The sequence below is a fragment of the Gadus chalcogrammus genome, chromosome 8, assembly GCF_026213295.1.
Source record: "Gadus chalcogrammus isolate NIFS_2021 chromosome 8, NIFS_Gcha_1.0, whole genome shotgun sequence".
In the NCBI taxonomy this organism is placed as follows: Eukaryota; Metazoa; Chordata; class Actinopteri; order Gadiformes; family Gadidae; genus Gadus; species Gadus chalcogrammus.
The window spans coordinates 23,306,121-23,322,274 of record NC_079419.1 but is presented as its reverse complement, the minus strand read 5'-3'; the positions used below and the strand labels follow the sequence as shown (position 1 = coordinate 23,322,274).

Sequence of the window (16,154 nt, the reverse complement as noted above, 5' to 3'; positions counted from 1 at the left end):
TCAATAATGGCCATTGTAACAAATATCTTGTTTATTTAAAAAAACGTCAAAATAAAACGTTGCAAGCTCAACATGATTTTATGTATTTTATTTTGGACAACAATGTTTTACCAACTCAGCCATAACATCTCTGGTCTAATTTTGTCTACAGATTTCGGCCAAACTGGATGTATGTACAGCATAAAATACATCTATGTACAATTATGATTCAATCTCATTATCATGTATTTACAGCTACGGGACAGTAAAAGGCCAATAAACATAGAAATATTGCATGAGCAGAGCCAAAAAAAGACAAATTGTTACTGGAAACAACCATGTGAGGTTGTGTAAATAAGCTCCTAAGCAAAAAAATATATATTTTCCAATATGATTGATAAGCAAATACATGATTCCACAAAAGTCACCTTTAAAATAAATCACGTTACAATCCTCAGTTTAATGAAAATAAAGCTCATGTTCATTTGTCCTCTACCCCAGTACCTGAGAGCCAGCATATAGATACTTTACATTTGGAGAATTATAGCCATGTGTGCACGTTTGCACAACAAAACATTGAAAATGGGCAAGAGAATGACCTTCTTGGATGTTATTTGAGAAACTTGTTTTGACAAGCTACAACACCTTTTTAATTCCGCACCCTGTTTCTACGGTCAAACAAAAATCAAAACACTTCTTTAGTACCAAGCCTTTACATAATTACATAAAAAGTGTGCAATTGCCATTCACACTTAAAAGTGCTGAGAGGTATTCTTCACTCAATTCTTACAAGGCCACCATTAGAAACACCAGCACATCTCCAGTTTGCTGCACGTCTGTGTCATTGCGGGGGACACTTAAGTAAAAGGAGAGGACAGGAAAACTATCAGGTCAACGTTTCAGTGTGGACACCGAATAGAAAGATTCAACCTACTAGTGCCAACAGAAACACAACAAAGACATAATAAAAGTAAAAAGGACAATGCTTTCCTGACTAGTTAATTTGGACTTGCTTATTTACATTCATGACTGAGAACATCAACTGCCTCCCCTCCCTTCCTGTACAAATGATACATTAATCTCCTCACATACCTGAGCATTCACACTGTCCTCAACTCATGCACAAAGGGAGATCTGAAATGCTGCAGTGTTGTTCACCGGGTAGATCAGGACCGGCCAGGCTTCTTCATACGCGAGTTCAAACAAACATTTGACTTCTCTTGCTGGATGTAAAAATCGTTTTTATGTTGCTTTTCTAAACATTCTATATTGATACGCTGTCTCTCGCACTGCAGACGTAGGATGGCTAGGAATTACTAGATGACTTTGATGTCCTCACAATATCACATCCCAACCAGACCAACAAATTAAAACCTAAACTGACAGTATACATAAATATAAACCATGAGCTGTGGATCCCTGACCTCACTGTACATGACCCAACCCCCCGCCCCGCCCATGCCCTCCCTCTGGTCTCACAGGACCTCCAGGCTCTTCCCCTCCAGGACCAGCCTGATCTCCTTGGCGTCCAGCGTCTCGTACATCAGCAGAGCGTCCGCCAGGTTCTTGTGCTCCTTAGCGTGAGACTTGAGCAGGGCCCGGGCTCGCTCGTACGAGTCCTACACACACACACACGCACGCACACACAAAAGGACTGCTTCAGGGTGGCTTGGTGACTCAGACCACACAGGCCATGGGGCTTGTACCGCCACATGTTCGATCTCACCAGACACGCTGTCATTCCAGATTTCGCTTCGATAAAATGCAGAAGATTCAATATATAGTACAATTTATTGTATATTAAATCCTGAATCAGACCCACTTTAATGTATCTGGTGAAGATCAGAATGCCTCTCCCAGTGATGTATTAAAACACGCCAACAAACTGAATGGGAGTTTTTAATGACAATCCATTACTTTGTAATGACGAGCTACCTCTGCAACACGCAGATGGAACCATTGGCACAAACAATAATAACAAACCACTTAACCACTCACTTGTGTCCTGATTTGTATAGCTACATTCGTAGTATCACACCTTGTTATATTTGTAGGTTTGGATAAGTGGTCTGCTGAATGGAGAACGGAACAGCGAAACGGTTAGGATTCAAAGCCACCAAGACTGACCTTGAGCAGCTTCCTGACCTCCTGTTCCACCACCGCCTGCGTCTCAGGGCTCTGCCGGGTCAGGTCTTTGTAGGTCATAACTCCCAACTTGAGGAAACCGAAGATGGAGAGAACCAACACATTACGATGGTGATCAATAACAGCGCATACTTCGTATACAGATCCACGCAGCACTGAGGTAAGCGGCGGTTATGGACCTGAAGAATTACCTTTTCACACATCCCAAATCTGGTGACCATCATCTTGGCGATACTGGTAGCACTGTCAAAGTCACTAGATGCACCTGAAGAGACAGAGTCAGCCTTCAAATTCACCTTTGATCGAAAATATGATATTATTATCACTTGTCAATGTTTTGATTGGAAACATGAATAACAAAAAGCAGGCATGAACTAGACTTTAAAGTGTAACCCAGTTGGTAGGCAGGCATCAGAAGATACTTCTATGCTTAGCTAAAGGAAATGGAGGTGCTTTTAACAACCATCAGGTCTGCTCCTTACCGGTGGTGATGTACTCTGGGCCGAAAATGATCTCCTCTGCCACCCGGCCCCCCATGCTGACGTCCATCTGGGCCAGCAGCTGAGACCGCGTCTCGCTCCAGCGGTCGTCCTCCGGGAGCATGGACACCTGGAGAAGAGGAGATAAAAGACGGCTGAGATAAAATAACAAAAATATGCAATCAATATTATGTATCTACAAACTCAATGTGAGCTTTTTTGGTTCAAAAGGTATCTGCCAAAATGGGGTGGTTTAGAAGCAAGTTGGGGTTAATGGTCTTCATGAAGCCAGCTTAGTGGCTAGCACCGCTAGTGTGGGTTAATGGTCTTCATGAAGCCAGCTTAGTGGCTAGCACGGTTAGAGTGGGTAAGTGTACTTCATGAGGCTAGCTTAGTGGCTACCACAGTTTGAGTTGGTAAGTGGTCTTCATGAGGCTAGCGTTGAGGCTACCACTGTAGGGGGGGTCTGTTAACCTACATGCCCCATGCTGGGGCCTCGGGGCATGATGGTGGCTTTGTTGATGGGCATGGCGTCCTTGGTGTAGTACGCCACAATGGCGTGTCCCGACTCATGGTAGGCTGTGATCTGCTTGTTCTTCTTGTCTATCTGCGCACTCTTCCTCTCTGGGCCTGAGGGAGGGAGATCATAAGGAGAAAGGGATTTAACGGGGAAGACCTCATGACTTGAGGGTAAAGTCCTGAGAAAGAGATAAGATCGACATGTGGTCACATGATGATAAGAGGTCAACCTTAAATCACACAGTTTCTTCTCTCTACAAGAAGCTGAGGCAAACAGGGCTAACAGCAGTTAGGGTGTTTTTCCTTCCAACCAAAAGGTTCTTAGATTGAACCTACAATGACCTCCAACATTTGGAAGAAGAAGCACAATTCTAAATCATCAGATAAGATGAAGACTCATCCTCAGCATCAGAGAGAGGCTCTCCTGTGGCTGCAGCTCACCCATGAGGATCTTGTCCTTGGCGAACTCCAGCTCCTTCAGGGTGACCATGTCCTTGCCGTCCACGGCCGCCTTCAGGGCCGCCTGGTTGACCAAGTTCTCCAGGTCGGCCCCAGAGAAGCCCACGGTTCCCCGGGCAATGATACTGGCCTCGATGGCTGCAAGACACAGTAGAACCACATTAGCCTCACCGCTTGGCGTGAATTAGGAAAACACTATTTGACTGCGTCATCATTTTTTAACTGAGACATAAACATTTGATTGAATATTTTTATTTATTTATTTTTTAAAAGTTACATCCAAAAGATACAGAAATAATACATCTCAACAAAGTGTGCTTAAATAAAAACTAACTAATAATATTACACATTAAAAAGGTTGCACACCTAATACGATAGACAAAATGACACCTTGTGAAATCCATCACACAGGAAATGAATTTTAAAGGATCCTCCCTACCCTGGTCCACTTTGATCTTCTTGAGGTACCAGTTGAGGATCTCAGTGCGTCCCTTCACGTCCGGTTTGGGGACGGTCACCTGCATGTCGAACCGGCCCGGACGGATCAACGCACTGCAGGAAGGCGGGGGGAACAACAAACATCCCATTCAAACAGAGGAAACATTTGGTTTTGGATATGTTGATCCATAAGCATATAGGCCTGAAGGTAGACTCTCACATGAGTATGGAAAAACATAACAAACATAACCACCCCGATGAGTTTGAATAAATGGTTTGAAATGGGCAGATTATCACTTGATATTTGTTCAAACAAGATAAGAACATAAACATACTTGTCCAAAGCTTCTGGGAAGTTTGTCGCTCCGATGACAATGACGCCTTCGTTTGGTTTAAACCTGTCACAATAAGAATCAACAAACAGGTAAACATACTGACTAACAGATAGAACATCAACCGAAAGGTAAACAGACTGACTGACTGAGTGACTGACCATCACACAACAGGTGAACAGACTGACTGACAGGGGGAGTGGTCGCGGTCGCGTTGTGAGGGTTTCGTATAATTTAGTTAATTAATTAAGGGCGCCACCAGAGGGCGCCCCCAACACATTTGCCACCCTGGGCGATTAATATTTTTTTCTTCCTCCATGGGCCCCTGACGCCGTCTGGGCCCCGGTGCAGTGCACCGGTTGCACCGTCGATATTTACGCCACTGGATTCAGCCCAAGGGCTATAACAGGTGATGAACGTTATGAGTGCTCTGCTTAGAGCGTACCCGTCCATCTCAGCCAGCAGCTGGTTGATGGTCTGTCTGGAGTAGGGGTGCATGGGAGACTCGATCCTCTTCCCGCCGACACTGTCCAGCTCATCGATGAAGATAACACACGGAGCATTGGCCTTCGCCTCCCCTGGGGAAACCACCAGCAGCTCATTAACTAACTATTAATCATCAACCATCTTCAATACTGACATTTAATCCTTCATTATTAACCATATTATCCATCAGTCATCAACCATCATCATCGTTAACAATCTGACAAAACCCAAAACCCTAACCCATTAAACATCAATCATTAACATACTATGACTGCTAAGCTTCTTTAACTAAACCATATTGGAGGAATAATCATACAAAAGTATAAACAGACAAGCGGAAAAGGGAATCATTATTTAGGGCCTGAAACCAAACTAGAGGGGCTCTCTCACTGAATAGGTTGCGGATGCGGCTCGCCCCCACACCAACAAACATCTCATCAAACTCGGAGCCAGAGGCATAGTAGAAGGGGACGTCTGCCTCCCCGGCCACGGCTCTGGCCAGCAGGGTCTTCCCGGTGCCTGGGGGCCCCACCAGGAGCAGACCTGGAGGTCAGCAGGGAGGAACAACACAAGACTCAAACTCCTTGTTACAGGCAGGGTGAGCAAGGCAAAGAAGAGGATTTGTGGACATTTCTTTGATTGATATGCATGGATTTCTGCCATTAAAAGAAAAGGATCCCTTTCATAAGATATGTGAACAAGTATAAATAAAAGTTGGTAATCATATCATCAAACCTATATTGTCGGACCAAAAGGTTGATTTGAAAGGCGGCATGGGTTGCAGATTGGCATGAAAACTGAGTCTGAGATTTGAATTAATAAGTGGATAAACACTGAAATCAAACAACAAAAACAATTAACTAATAAATTATCTAATTACATTGGCATCTGGTAAGGATGCCTTGGGAGGTGTTCCAGGCACGACCAGTGGGGAGGAGACATTGGGGAAGACCCAGGGCTAGGTGGAGAGAATATATATCCACACTGGCGGCGAAACGCCTCAGGATCCCCCCCGTCAGAGGTGTTCAATGTGGCCCTGGAAAGGGACGTCTGGGACCCCTGCTTGAGCTGCTGCCCCCGCGACCCGACCCCGGATAAGAGGATGACGATGAGGAGGAGGATAGTCATTGGGGAGGGTTTTAATAAATCCAACCTTAACTGAATCCATCCTCCATTATCTCTATTCTGTGGACAACAAGCATTACCTTATGGATGATGGACGAGACCTCACCTTTAGGGAGCTTCCCTCCCAGGACGGTGAACTTCTGGGGGTTCCTGAGGAACTCCACCACATCCTGCAGCTCGCTCTTGGCCTCGTCGATGCCCTTGACGTGCTCAAAGGTCACGTTCTTCATCTGCACGGGGTCCACAGCTGAGTCAAGGCCTGATGTGGTTCGGAATCGCACTGCCCGGAATGGTTAGATTAAAAGTTCGGCAGAGAATAAAAAAATCACACCAAAAACACAGCCGCAGTCGTAAGTGGCTGAGGGTTGTTCTGACTACGTAGAGACACGAGACGCACACAGAAAGAAGGTGGATTAAGCAGAATAAGCCATGGTCACACTTGGCTATTTTCTGATAGTCAGGGTTGTGAAAAAAAGCAGAGCACTCTGCCACACAAACTCAAACACAATAAAATAATTGGAGCGGTGACTTCAGTGGGTCGATTTTCGACAACTTTTCCGCAGATAGAGTTGAGGTTTTCCTTTCAAGACCCGTGTATGTGGCAGTTATCTGTTAGGTCAAGAGTGTAACCGCTGCCCTTTAACAAGCTGTAAACCACCAACATGCCGAGCAAAAGGCTATTCTAGAGGTTATCTAGTGGTTAGAAGGAGCGTCAACACAGAGGAGGTCTGGGATGGCTGTGGGCCAGGTGCTGCCGTGGTACAGGAGCCGTTACCCGATAGGAAGGGGGTCTTGGAGATGCCGTACAGTCCGACCAGCAGCAGGACGAGCAGGATCAGACGAGTCCTCCTCAGAGAGTCTGGCAACACACAAGAGAATGTTTAGCAGCGCTTTGACCCAACTGATAATGACTTCTTTAAATACATGTCAGTGTTTCCCCTAGGGTGGAGTTGCAGCAGCGGAGGTGAAATGTTTTTTCCCGCTCGCAATTTTTTTTGTGTGTTCGCAAAGCGCACCCTGCCGGGAGGTTTCGATGCGTCTGCCGGCACCAGAAGGGTGTACATACAATCGAATCGAAAAGGTCTGTGCCTCCAATCCATTCATCTTCCCACTCCCTCCCCTCTCCCCATCACAAAGGTTGTAGTAGGACCATGCCTCTATTGAACACGTTTTGGGGTATATTGACATTTTTGCTAAAAAGATATTCCTTAAAAATAAGTAGAGATATATTTTTCAAAACGAGCCCATGCCTATATGGAACGATATTTGGGCCTCTAGAGACAATAAAGGGGTGCGGTGTTCTTTTTGGAAAAAGTCTGCCGAGTCAGGATCGCTTGACCTCACTTTATTTGGTAAAGGTTTGGACTAGTCTCTATGAGGCAAAAGGAGGGGAATTGTATTACGCACGCGTGGAGATACACTTAGTAGGGCATCAGATAGATGCGTTCTGGCCCCCTGGGCTATGCGTTGTGACTTATCTAATGGGCAGGCGTGGACTCAGTTATGTGCACTGATTGGCTAAGCATGGTGCTGAACTCCCGCCCTCTGGATACCCGTATGTGTCTTTATGCTGCTCTCTTATGGCTATGTGTTGGCATTGCAACTTGGTTTGTGGCTATGTGCGGGAATTACACTTGTTTTTGTGGCCTTGAGCATCTTGGTCTCTCAAACATCTTGACCGCCCGTATCTCTAGAAATGACACATGATGAATGGCCTCCTGTATGAGCTGGAAGCCTCCCTAGGCTCAGTATCCCCCCTTAGCGTGAGAAAGAAGCCTCTTTAATTGGCAAGGGCATATGTGGCCTGTTGGTATGAATGTGTGAATTATGTTACAGGCGACGCTATTGAAATTGTTGCAAAATAAAAAAATCCTAATAGATAAGAGATATTTTTCAAAACTAAAGGTTCTAGTATGACCATAAAGAGGCCATACCTATATGAAACAAGTTTTGGGGCTCTAGAGTCAATAATGGCAATGCTATTAAAATGTTACCATTGTGGTAGTTTTCAGTTTTGCACTTTGCAGACGGTCCCTAAGGTTGCGGCTCAAAGCCGACAGCTCATAGAAGCCAATGCAATTCACCGTTCGTTAAAGACGACTTGTTTGGATGAAAACAATGTTGTAGCTGGTTCTCTAGGTTACTACCTTTAGCTAGAGGTGTCAAATATGTCGCAACGATGTTTCACTGATTATCTATTGAACCGCAAACTCTGAATCTGCCAATTTATTTCCAACTTTACGGAAGTTCCTGACCGTTGATGTGCTTTAAGTGTGAATTGACCTTGATATGAAGCATCAGTAGCGCAAAATAATACATTAGTTGGTGAGTGTGTGAATTGACCTGGAGATTAAGCGCATATCCAGCGTCCGTTGCGCATTGAATGTTATATTATTTTGCGCTACGCAAAATTATATAACAGTCGTATTTTAAAGAGATAAGCTGAAGCGCTCCTCTTGTAAAAAAAAAAGAAATTCAGCAGCGGCGGTCATATTTCAGGAGCGGCGTACCGCTGCTGCTAGGTGCATAGAGGGGAAACACTGCATGGCCTAAGGAGCAGGTAGGAGTTATTGCGTCTTGGGCTCTGAACCCCATCTACCCCTAGAATCATCTTCCCCCGTTCACTGACTGATGATGAAAACAAGAAGAAGAACTAACGGTCCAGTAAATCCGCCACGTCAGAGAGAATAACCTCTCAATGTGTGTGTGGTCATTAGGGATGCAAGAAATACCGGAAAAATGGGTCTTTCACGGTCCAAATCTCAACGGTAATAATTATTTTGTAAATATCATACATAAAATGACTTTGTGCATGTGCATAACTAACACACGTTTTACTGTAATAATGCAGACTTTCTCTATTTTTTTGAAACCAAGTGGGCGGAGTCAGCCATGGCCATTGAATCCCTAAATGTGGTTACTGATTGGTTACTTGTTGCCAGACACCTCTTGAAGTCACTTAGAGGCTTTCTGGGGGTACATTAATCAATCAACCAAGAATCAGCTCCTGTCTAATGAAGTCTAATAAATCAGCATAATATATTAGTAAAACCTAAATAGAAAAAATGAAAAGCTCCCAACATGGACCCAATAGGAGACGAAAAGTTATGTTTGTTTCCACCTAAACTTTTTTGTTAACTCACTCACTAACACAGATTTCTGTAAATAAGGAAACACAGACAGTCGTTTATGGTTTGCTTGTTGAGTACTAATTTGCTCACGTTTGCTCCCCTAGTGGGATAACTGTGTGGCAGAGTGTGTCTACCTTGTGTGCGCTGGGTCATGGCTTGGGCCTTCATGAAGCCTTCGGCGAAGCCACTCTTGAAGGCATCCTGATGTCCGTCGGCAACGTTCTTGGTCTTCAGCAGCCCCTCTAGAGTCTCCACCTCCAGGCCCTTGTCCCGGCTCAGGAAGCCCTGGCGTGGAGGTCAGAGGACGGTAGACCATGATGATAATCGTAGAGCACAGGAGGGTCACAACATGCAGAACCAGATGCATCAGTAAACCTGGTGCTCCAGCCAAGTAGACTGAGAGAGGGTTTCGATATCTAAATGAACAAAAGACGGCAAAATAAAACGGTACAATTTTTTTTTCTTTCTCTCAGTCGCTTTGGTACATTTCTCGAATCATCCTCAACATTTGCAGAACAGTAAATGCATTTCTTAAAACAATTTGTACAGATAGCAAAACACCAGGGATTATCTGCAAAAGCCTGTCTCTTCCTCAAAATCCTTAGTTCATCTTTCAAAACTAAATATGTCAATGAACATGGCAGTGCCATCAGAATGATAAGTCCTTGTGTCATTGTGTACGGATAAGACGGTGAAATTGCTTAGTCATGTTGTCAATATAACAGTGTACTCTGGAGGGATGTTCTGATGTAAACTATGACTAAAGTTTTGAAGACAATTGTAAGTTGAAAGTTACACCTTAGTGTATTTGGGAGATTGATCCCAAGAGACTGGACAAGATTCACATTCACGCTTTGACTGTTTGTACTATAATTTGTTGACAGACCATGTCATTGCTAGAAATGTGAACATAGGTCAATCTCCTTAGGAATTACAGTGCAGTCTTCCTACACCTCCTCACGTTCCTGTCTGTCAGGCAGCCTCACTCCTCTTCTTCTCTCTGGCTGTTGACCCCTTCCAATTCCTTGTCCTTCCATTGTCAGACAATTTAACATTGTGTTGTGCTCCAGCTATATACTTGCCAGTTCATGGTTCATGAGATGCATCAGTTTACCTTTTGAGCTATTTCAGTAAACTGATGATCGTTGGTTGATCCAACACTTCACACATTTCCCTTCGTCAGAGAAAGTCAAGATTCACCAGGTAGAAATGTACCAATTCAGGACAGATTTAGAAAAAAAGTCTAATGGAAATGTATAGAAATATGCTTGACATATTATGATAAGTTTGCATGTAAAGACTTATGCAATGAACTAATGCCTACATGTTGTGGGGGTGAGACTATTCAACGTAGACCCATTACAAAACATTTTGATCAACATGACATAAGCAATTGATAATGTAGGAAAGAGCAGAGAATTGTACATAATCATTTGCAGGGATGTACTAAAGTATTTGCAACTTGTTCAAATAATTGAGAAACAGCATTTTTTATGTGCACAAGTGACACAATGATGTGAAGATTGAACAGGTAGTTTTGAGAATTTCATTTCTGATCTGAGAAATGTACGAAAGCGACTGAGAAAAACTGTAAGACTGAGCGATGCTCTTCATGCAAGTTTACCTTCATGAAGGACGGCGTGAAGCTGTCCGACTCTGCAGGACGATCCAGGGACAACTGCAGTCTTCTGGTTTTTCTCAAGGTTTTGAATCCTCGGCTCTGGATCCAAACTATACAGTTCACAGTATTAATAACAGTACACAGTATTAATAATAATACACTGTATTAATAAAGTACACAGCATTAATAATAGTACACAGCATTAATAACATTAAACAGTATTAACAAAAGTAAACAATATTAATAACAGTACACAGCATTGATAACATTAAACTTTATTAACAGTAAACAATATTAATAATAACAGTACACAGCATTAATAACATTAAACAGCATTAACAACAGTAAACAATATTAATAACAGTGCACTGCATTAATAACAGTACACTGTATTATAAATAGTATGGGATCCCTTCTCAGATACACTGGAGGTGTACTGGTTACTCAGTACCTGGCCAGGACTGAAGGTCTGTGCAAACAGCTTGAAGAGGGGAGGGATGCTGCCGGCAAAAGACACGAGGGGCCGAGGGGGTCGTCATACCAGAAAACCCTAAGGAGGGAAGGCAAAAGGTCCTATTACGGTTTAACAATATGGTATCTGATTAGGGCAACCAAATACATCTTGTTGAAAGTAAATTGACCCTCTCTTCGAACAATCGACCAGACGATGATGGAAAGACACACGCACGTTATCTATAGATGAACTCAATGTGCCCCGGTGCACTGAATGGACTCTACTGGCTGCCTTAATAACACGTGTGGTTCTGTGTTTAATATAAGGGCTGACAATGGCTTTTCACTGTGTTGGTGGCAAAGAGCTAATTCAGATATGTTCACGCCGTACCGAGCCGTACCGAGCCTAACCGAGCTGATTATCGTCACCACTTCCAGTTTAACCGCTCAGTGCTGTGCGGTACTGCGCCCGAGATGGACCTTCTCCGAGGTCGGGCCAGTTGAGCCTTCGCCTCCAAGTGGGCTGTGATGACATCAGCCTGGGAGGATTAGCGCTGTTAGGAGCCAGAGGTTGTCTCTCAACTTGTATTTGGTAAATGGACTGCATTTATAAAACGCTTTTATCAAAAGCGCTTTACAATATTGCCTGATATTCACCCAGTCATGCACACATTCACACACAGACGGCGGAGTCAACCACGCAAGGTGAGAGACAGCTCGTCAGGAGCAGTTAGGGATAGGTACCTTGCTCAGGGACACCTCGACAATCGAACTAGCAACATTGCGGTTACCAGCCAACCCGCTCTACCTCCCACGCTACTGCCACCCCCGTATTTCCTTTAAGTCTATATTCCTCCAATGATCTGTACGTTCTTGTGTATGAGACGCAACGCCAGGAACCAAGAGTATGGCTAGGGTTCTCAAAAGCTTGATTCTTTATATTTGTTCATTCCTATGAGTCTAATTACAATTTTTAATTAAGTTTTAGTTGAAGTGGTTAGTTTGACGATATTCTCTCGCAAAACAAAATAGCTTGTTATGTACTCTTAATGTAAAGAATGGACAATACTTTAGATACAGATCGCCAATATCAATATTAAATGAGACATCGAGCATGTTGACACATAGTCGATGTGTAAACAGGTCTAATCTGAAAAAATTGGCTCTCAATGAGCTATTGAGATTAGGAAGTAAAATAGGGGGAATATTGAATTTCAAACTGAATAAATAAACTGTGTGTTATCATCCGTCTGAAGCAACCCAAATACATTAACTGTGTCTTAAACGAACCAATCTGATTTAACACAAGGCAATAAACGTGTACGTGTTGTTTTGTCATCGACTCAAGACAAAAGCATCATCAGTGAAAGATAGCCCCTCAAGCGGAAAGCTCGATTGTAACGGAAATGCAAATCCCAGCCGTGCTGGGCTGCCAGGTCGACCACTGCCGGGGAGGTATAGAATTGTGGAAAAACACCAACAGCCTATCAAGCGTTAAACCCTAAAGTTAACATGATTATCCCAGACAAGAAATAAAAGAGAATGTAATATTTTTTAGATGATGCCTGCTTACTGAGTTGTTATTTTTAACAAATTTCTGCAACACTGACGTCTTCTTTGAAATGGTGTCAATTAGTTTGGGGCCGAGAAGATGTTCACTACATTAGGACTAGCAGTCTCCATTAGGTTGGGCCAGTTCAAGTAGTGTGTGTGTGTGTGTGTGTGTGTGTGTGTGTGTGTGTGTGTGTGTGTGTGTGTGTGTGTGTGTGTGTGTGTGTGTGTGTGTGTGTGTGTGTGTGTGTGTGTGTGTGTGTGTTGTTTCAAGAAAAATACATCGGCCTTCAAATGTCCCTCCCGCCCCCAAAAATAATGGATTAAGACGCAGCGTTACCCTTTTGAAGTAAAACAAGCGTTTTTCCAACCGCTGACCAATTGGTCATACGGCAGGATGTCAGCAAACCAATTTATTTACTGATTAGAAGGTGTCAGCCATAATTATTGCACATGCATAACATGATGTGCGGCTAGTAGTGCGGCTAGTAGAAAGCAACTCATCAAACCATAATTCATTGGCATTTCATAATATCAATCCAGTTTCAAACATATCTACACAGCACTGACACCTCTGTGCGGTTTCAGAAGGAGAAAAGCCATGTCATTGTATAAATAGAATAACTTTTAGATCAGTTACTTTGACAATGTCTATCATTGATTCTATGCTTTTATTTTGGTATATTACCAAACCAAATCCTTGAGGTTGTACTGTACCGTGCTTGTTTGAGAAGAACGAGTGTGTGGAGAGATGAGAGGTCCGCCAAGCTGCTGGGCCGATGGACGCGCTGGACTCTGCATGTTGGTTGAGGCGAGGTAACACATTGTTTATAAGATCATCCAGCTGTCGGTCTCCAAGGTCTGAGATGCCCAACTCCCGCAGGTTCCATACAGGCTACACACGCACACGCACACACACACACACACACACACAGTAGATATTAGTCATGGCCAATGTGCTTGTGCATGGTACCGATACAATGTGTGAGGTAGACGTCACATTTACATTTCAGTCCTTTTAATCAGGGCCACATGTGAGAGGTGAAAGGTGAAGCTCAGGACAATCCACAAATAGAATCAAATAATTTCGGGGTGCTTCACGACAATATTTCAACAACTGGACATAAGTGTTGTTCGCTTTTTGGAATGCAACAGAAGACACGCCATCCTTCATGGCGATCCAGTCATATAACTGCAGTACCAGTACCTCTGACTGGATCGTGTTTTCCTGGTGTTGACTGGGCTTGACGGACGCCCCGCTGTAGCTCCCCACTGAGCTCTTCAGAGAGTGGAGGACGTTGATCAGATGGCTCAACGGAACAGTAACCTGGAATCATGGCGACATGATGTATTACATTTACATAGGCATTAGGGTATTTAGCAGACGCTATTATCCAAAGCGACTTCCAATAAGAGCATTTGTCATAAGAAAGTGAAACAATATATCGCCGTTGGGACAGTAAGGATGTTCATATTAAAGTCTGAACCTTTGACATCAACACACAAGTGATGAACGTTGCCAAAGATACCATGACGTGCCTGGCTTGTACTTTGGTTTGGCCTAAATATTACACACGTTAGTGTCACCTGTGCTCTCCTACACAAACAGCTTTAAATAAATAAAACACTTTCCGGAGTGATATACTCCAGACGTCAACACTCAGTGAGTGGACGTTAGATATACAAAATAGATTTCGGAGGGATAGTCTTGAGATAACACTAGCATCAACTGGCAATAAGTAGCTTGTCCAATACTGTGATTATAATAATGTCAATAACACAGCTGACAACTACGCCAAAGGTTTAGTTGAATGAGGAAATCAGAATAAGAGGTGTCATAATGTGACATAACTTTCAATTTTGATCAGCTAGCGAAACATAGCTAACTCCAGAAGCTAGGTCCCTGACACCTACTAACACAACAACACAACACAACAGAAACAGAAATACAAAGTGAGTTTACCTGGGGCTGGACTGTCATCGAAAGAGAAAACATTTTTCAAGTGTCAGTGGCCCTAGACTACCGTGGAGTTGTGCATATATCTGTTTTCACAGTTTCAACACTTTATTGCTGTTTCTTGAGCCAGTTAGAGCGGAAGTGACGACATTAAAACGCCCCATGAACCGGATGCCGCTTTAGTGACGACGCTCTTATAAATTTAAAGCAAACATTAATTTTTTTAATTATTTAATAAACTATTGTACATTATTCAAGATAAAAAATGAACCATGGTCATATAACACACACATAAGTAGGCTACAAGCAACCTGGTATGGTAATAAAATGGTCTTCAATTTCTTTATTTAATTTAAAACAAATAAAAAATACACTAGCCTACTTTCAGAGTTAAATAACAATAATATATATCATATGATATTGAAAATTGATGAAACACTGTTCTTAAAGTCTACAACAGACTAAGTAGAAATACGGTTTTATGAACAATGGATTGAAGCACTATGCTAAGAATTATCTTCAGTCCACGGACAATAACTAAACCAAATCTGCTATGGCATTAGAATAGAATAGAATATACTTTATTTGTCATTGTGCATTGGATACACAACGAAATTTGTTTGTGCAACCACTAACAAAAGTGCAGTTGTGCTGGGTGGAGGGTAGGAGTGTAGTGTGATTATTAAGTTCTGTGATGGCCCTGAGGATGAAACTGTTCTGCAGTCTGGAGGTGCGGGCTGTAGTGGCCCGGTAGCGCCTGCCAGAGGGTAGCAGGGTGAAGAGATGGTTTGCGGGGTGAGTCTCATCCTTTAAAATGCCACATGCTCGGCGGAGGCAGCGCGTCCTAAAGATGTCATCCAGAGGAGGCAGTGGAAGTCCAACTATTCTCTCAGCAGACCTTATGACCCGACTGAGGGATTTCCTGTCCTTTTCTGTGCAGTTGACGTACCATGCAGTGATACAGTAAGTGATCACACTTTCAATGCAGCAGTGGTAAAAAGTCTTAAGCAGCTCGGGAGACAGGTTGTTTTTCCTCAATATTCTCAAGAAGTAGAGCCGCTGTTGTGCTTTCCTTACTGTGGCAGTTGCGTTCATCACCCATTTCAGGTCCTCTGAGAGCATAACCCCCAGGAACTTAAAGCAGGAGGTCCTCTCTACTTCCTCACCATTGATGATGAGGGGTTGGGGGTTCGCCTTTTGCCGCCTGAAGTCGACTATGATTTCTTTTGTCTTTCTGACATTCAGGGTCAGGTTGTTTTTTTGACATCATTCTGTCAGTCTGTCAACTTCGTCTCTGTAGGCACTTTCATTTTCATGGGTGATTTGTCCTACCACAGTGGTGTCATCTGCAAATTTGATCACAGTATTTGAAGGATGGGTGTTGGTGCAGTCATATGTGTATACGGAGTACAGCAGGGGACTCAATACACAGCCTTGTGGAGCTCCAGTGCTGAGGGACAGGCTCGAGGATTGGTGAGG

The 16,154-nt window shown here is 43.4% G+C and overlaps 1 protein-coding gene across 2 annotated transcripts; it reads right to left on the bottom strand.

Moving 5' to 3' along the window:
• Window positions 1–73: 73 nt before the first annotated feature.
• On the bottom strand, window positions 74–14,835 carry yme1l1b (YME1-like 1b). Of its 2 annotated transcripts, none has more exons than XM_056596706.1 (18): window positions 14,682–14,835; window positions 13,926–14,045; window positions 13,436–13,613; window positions 11,166–11,264; window positions 10,718–10,824; window positions 9,228–9,378; window positions 6,738–6,821; window positions 6,069–6,242; window positions 5,228–5,380; window positions 4,797–4,929; window positions 4,355–4,417; window positions 4,021–4,133; window positions 3,564–3,719; window positions 3,082–3,233; window positions 2,607–2,733; window positions 2,316–2,389; window positions 2,107–2,193; window positions 74–1,598 (listed from the first exon to the last, which is right to left on the bottom strand). In XM_056596706.1, exons 1-18 carry the CDS (start codon window positions 14,712–14,714, stop codon window positions 1,455–1,457), a joined length of 2,148 nt encoding a protein of 715 aa, XP_056452681.1. In that variant the 5' UTR covers window positions 14,715–14,835; the 3' UTR covers window positions 74–1,454. The 2 variants fall into 2 exon arrangements, with proteins under 2 accessions (XP_056452681.1, XP_056452682.1); XM_056596707.1 differs by having other exon boundaries at window positions 6,069–6,221; window positions 14,682–14,829.
• Between the last annotated feature and the right edge of the window lie 1,319 nt (window positions 14,836–16,154).

Excerpts from the sequence above, each read along its gene's own strand:
- yme1l1b (XM_056596706.1), bottom strand. The coding sequence starts at position 14,714 with ATGTTTTCTCTTTCGATGACAGTCCAGCCCCAG. Across the intron at positions 4,418-4,796 it reads CTGCTGGCTGAGATGGACGG|GTTTAAACCAAACGAAGGCG; the intron begins GTACGCTCTAAG and ends TTATTGTGACAG. Across the intron at positions 2,194-2,315 it reads GATTTGGGATGTGTGAAAAG|TTGGGAGTTATGACCTACAA; the intron begins GTAATTCTTCAG and ends GGTTTCCTCAAG.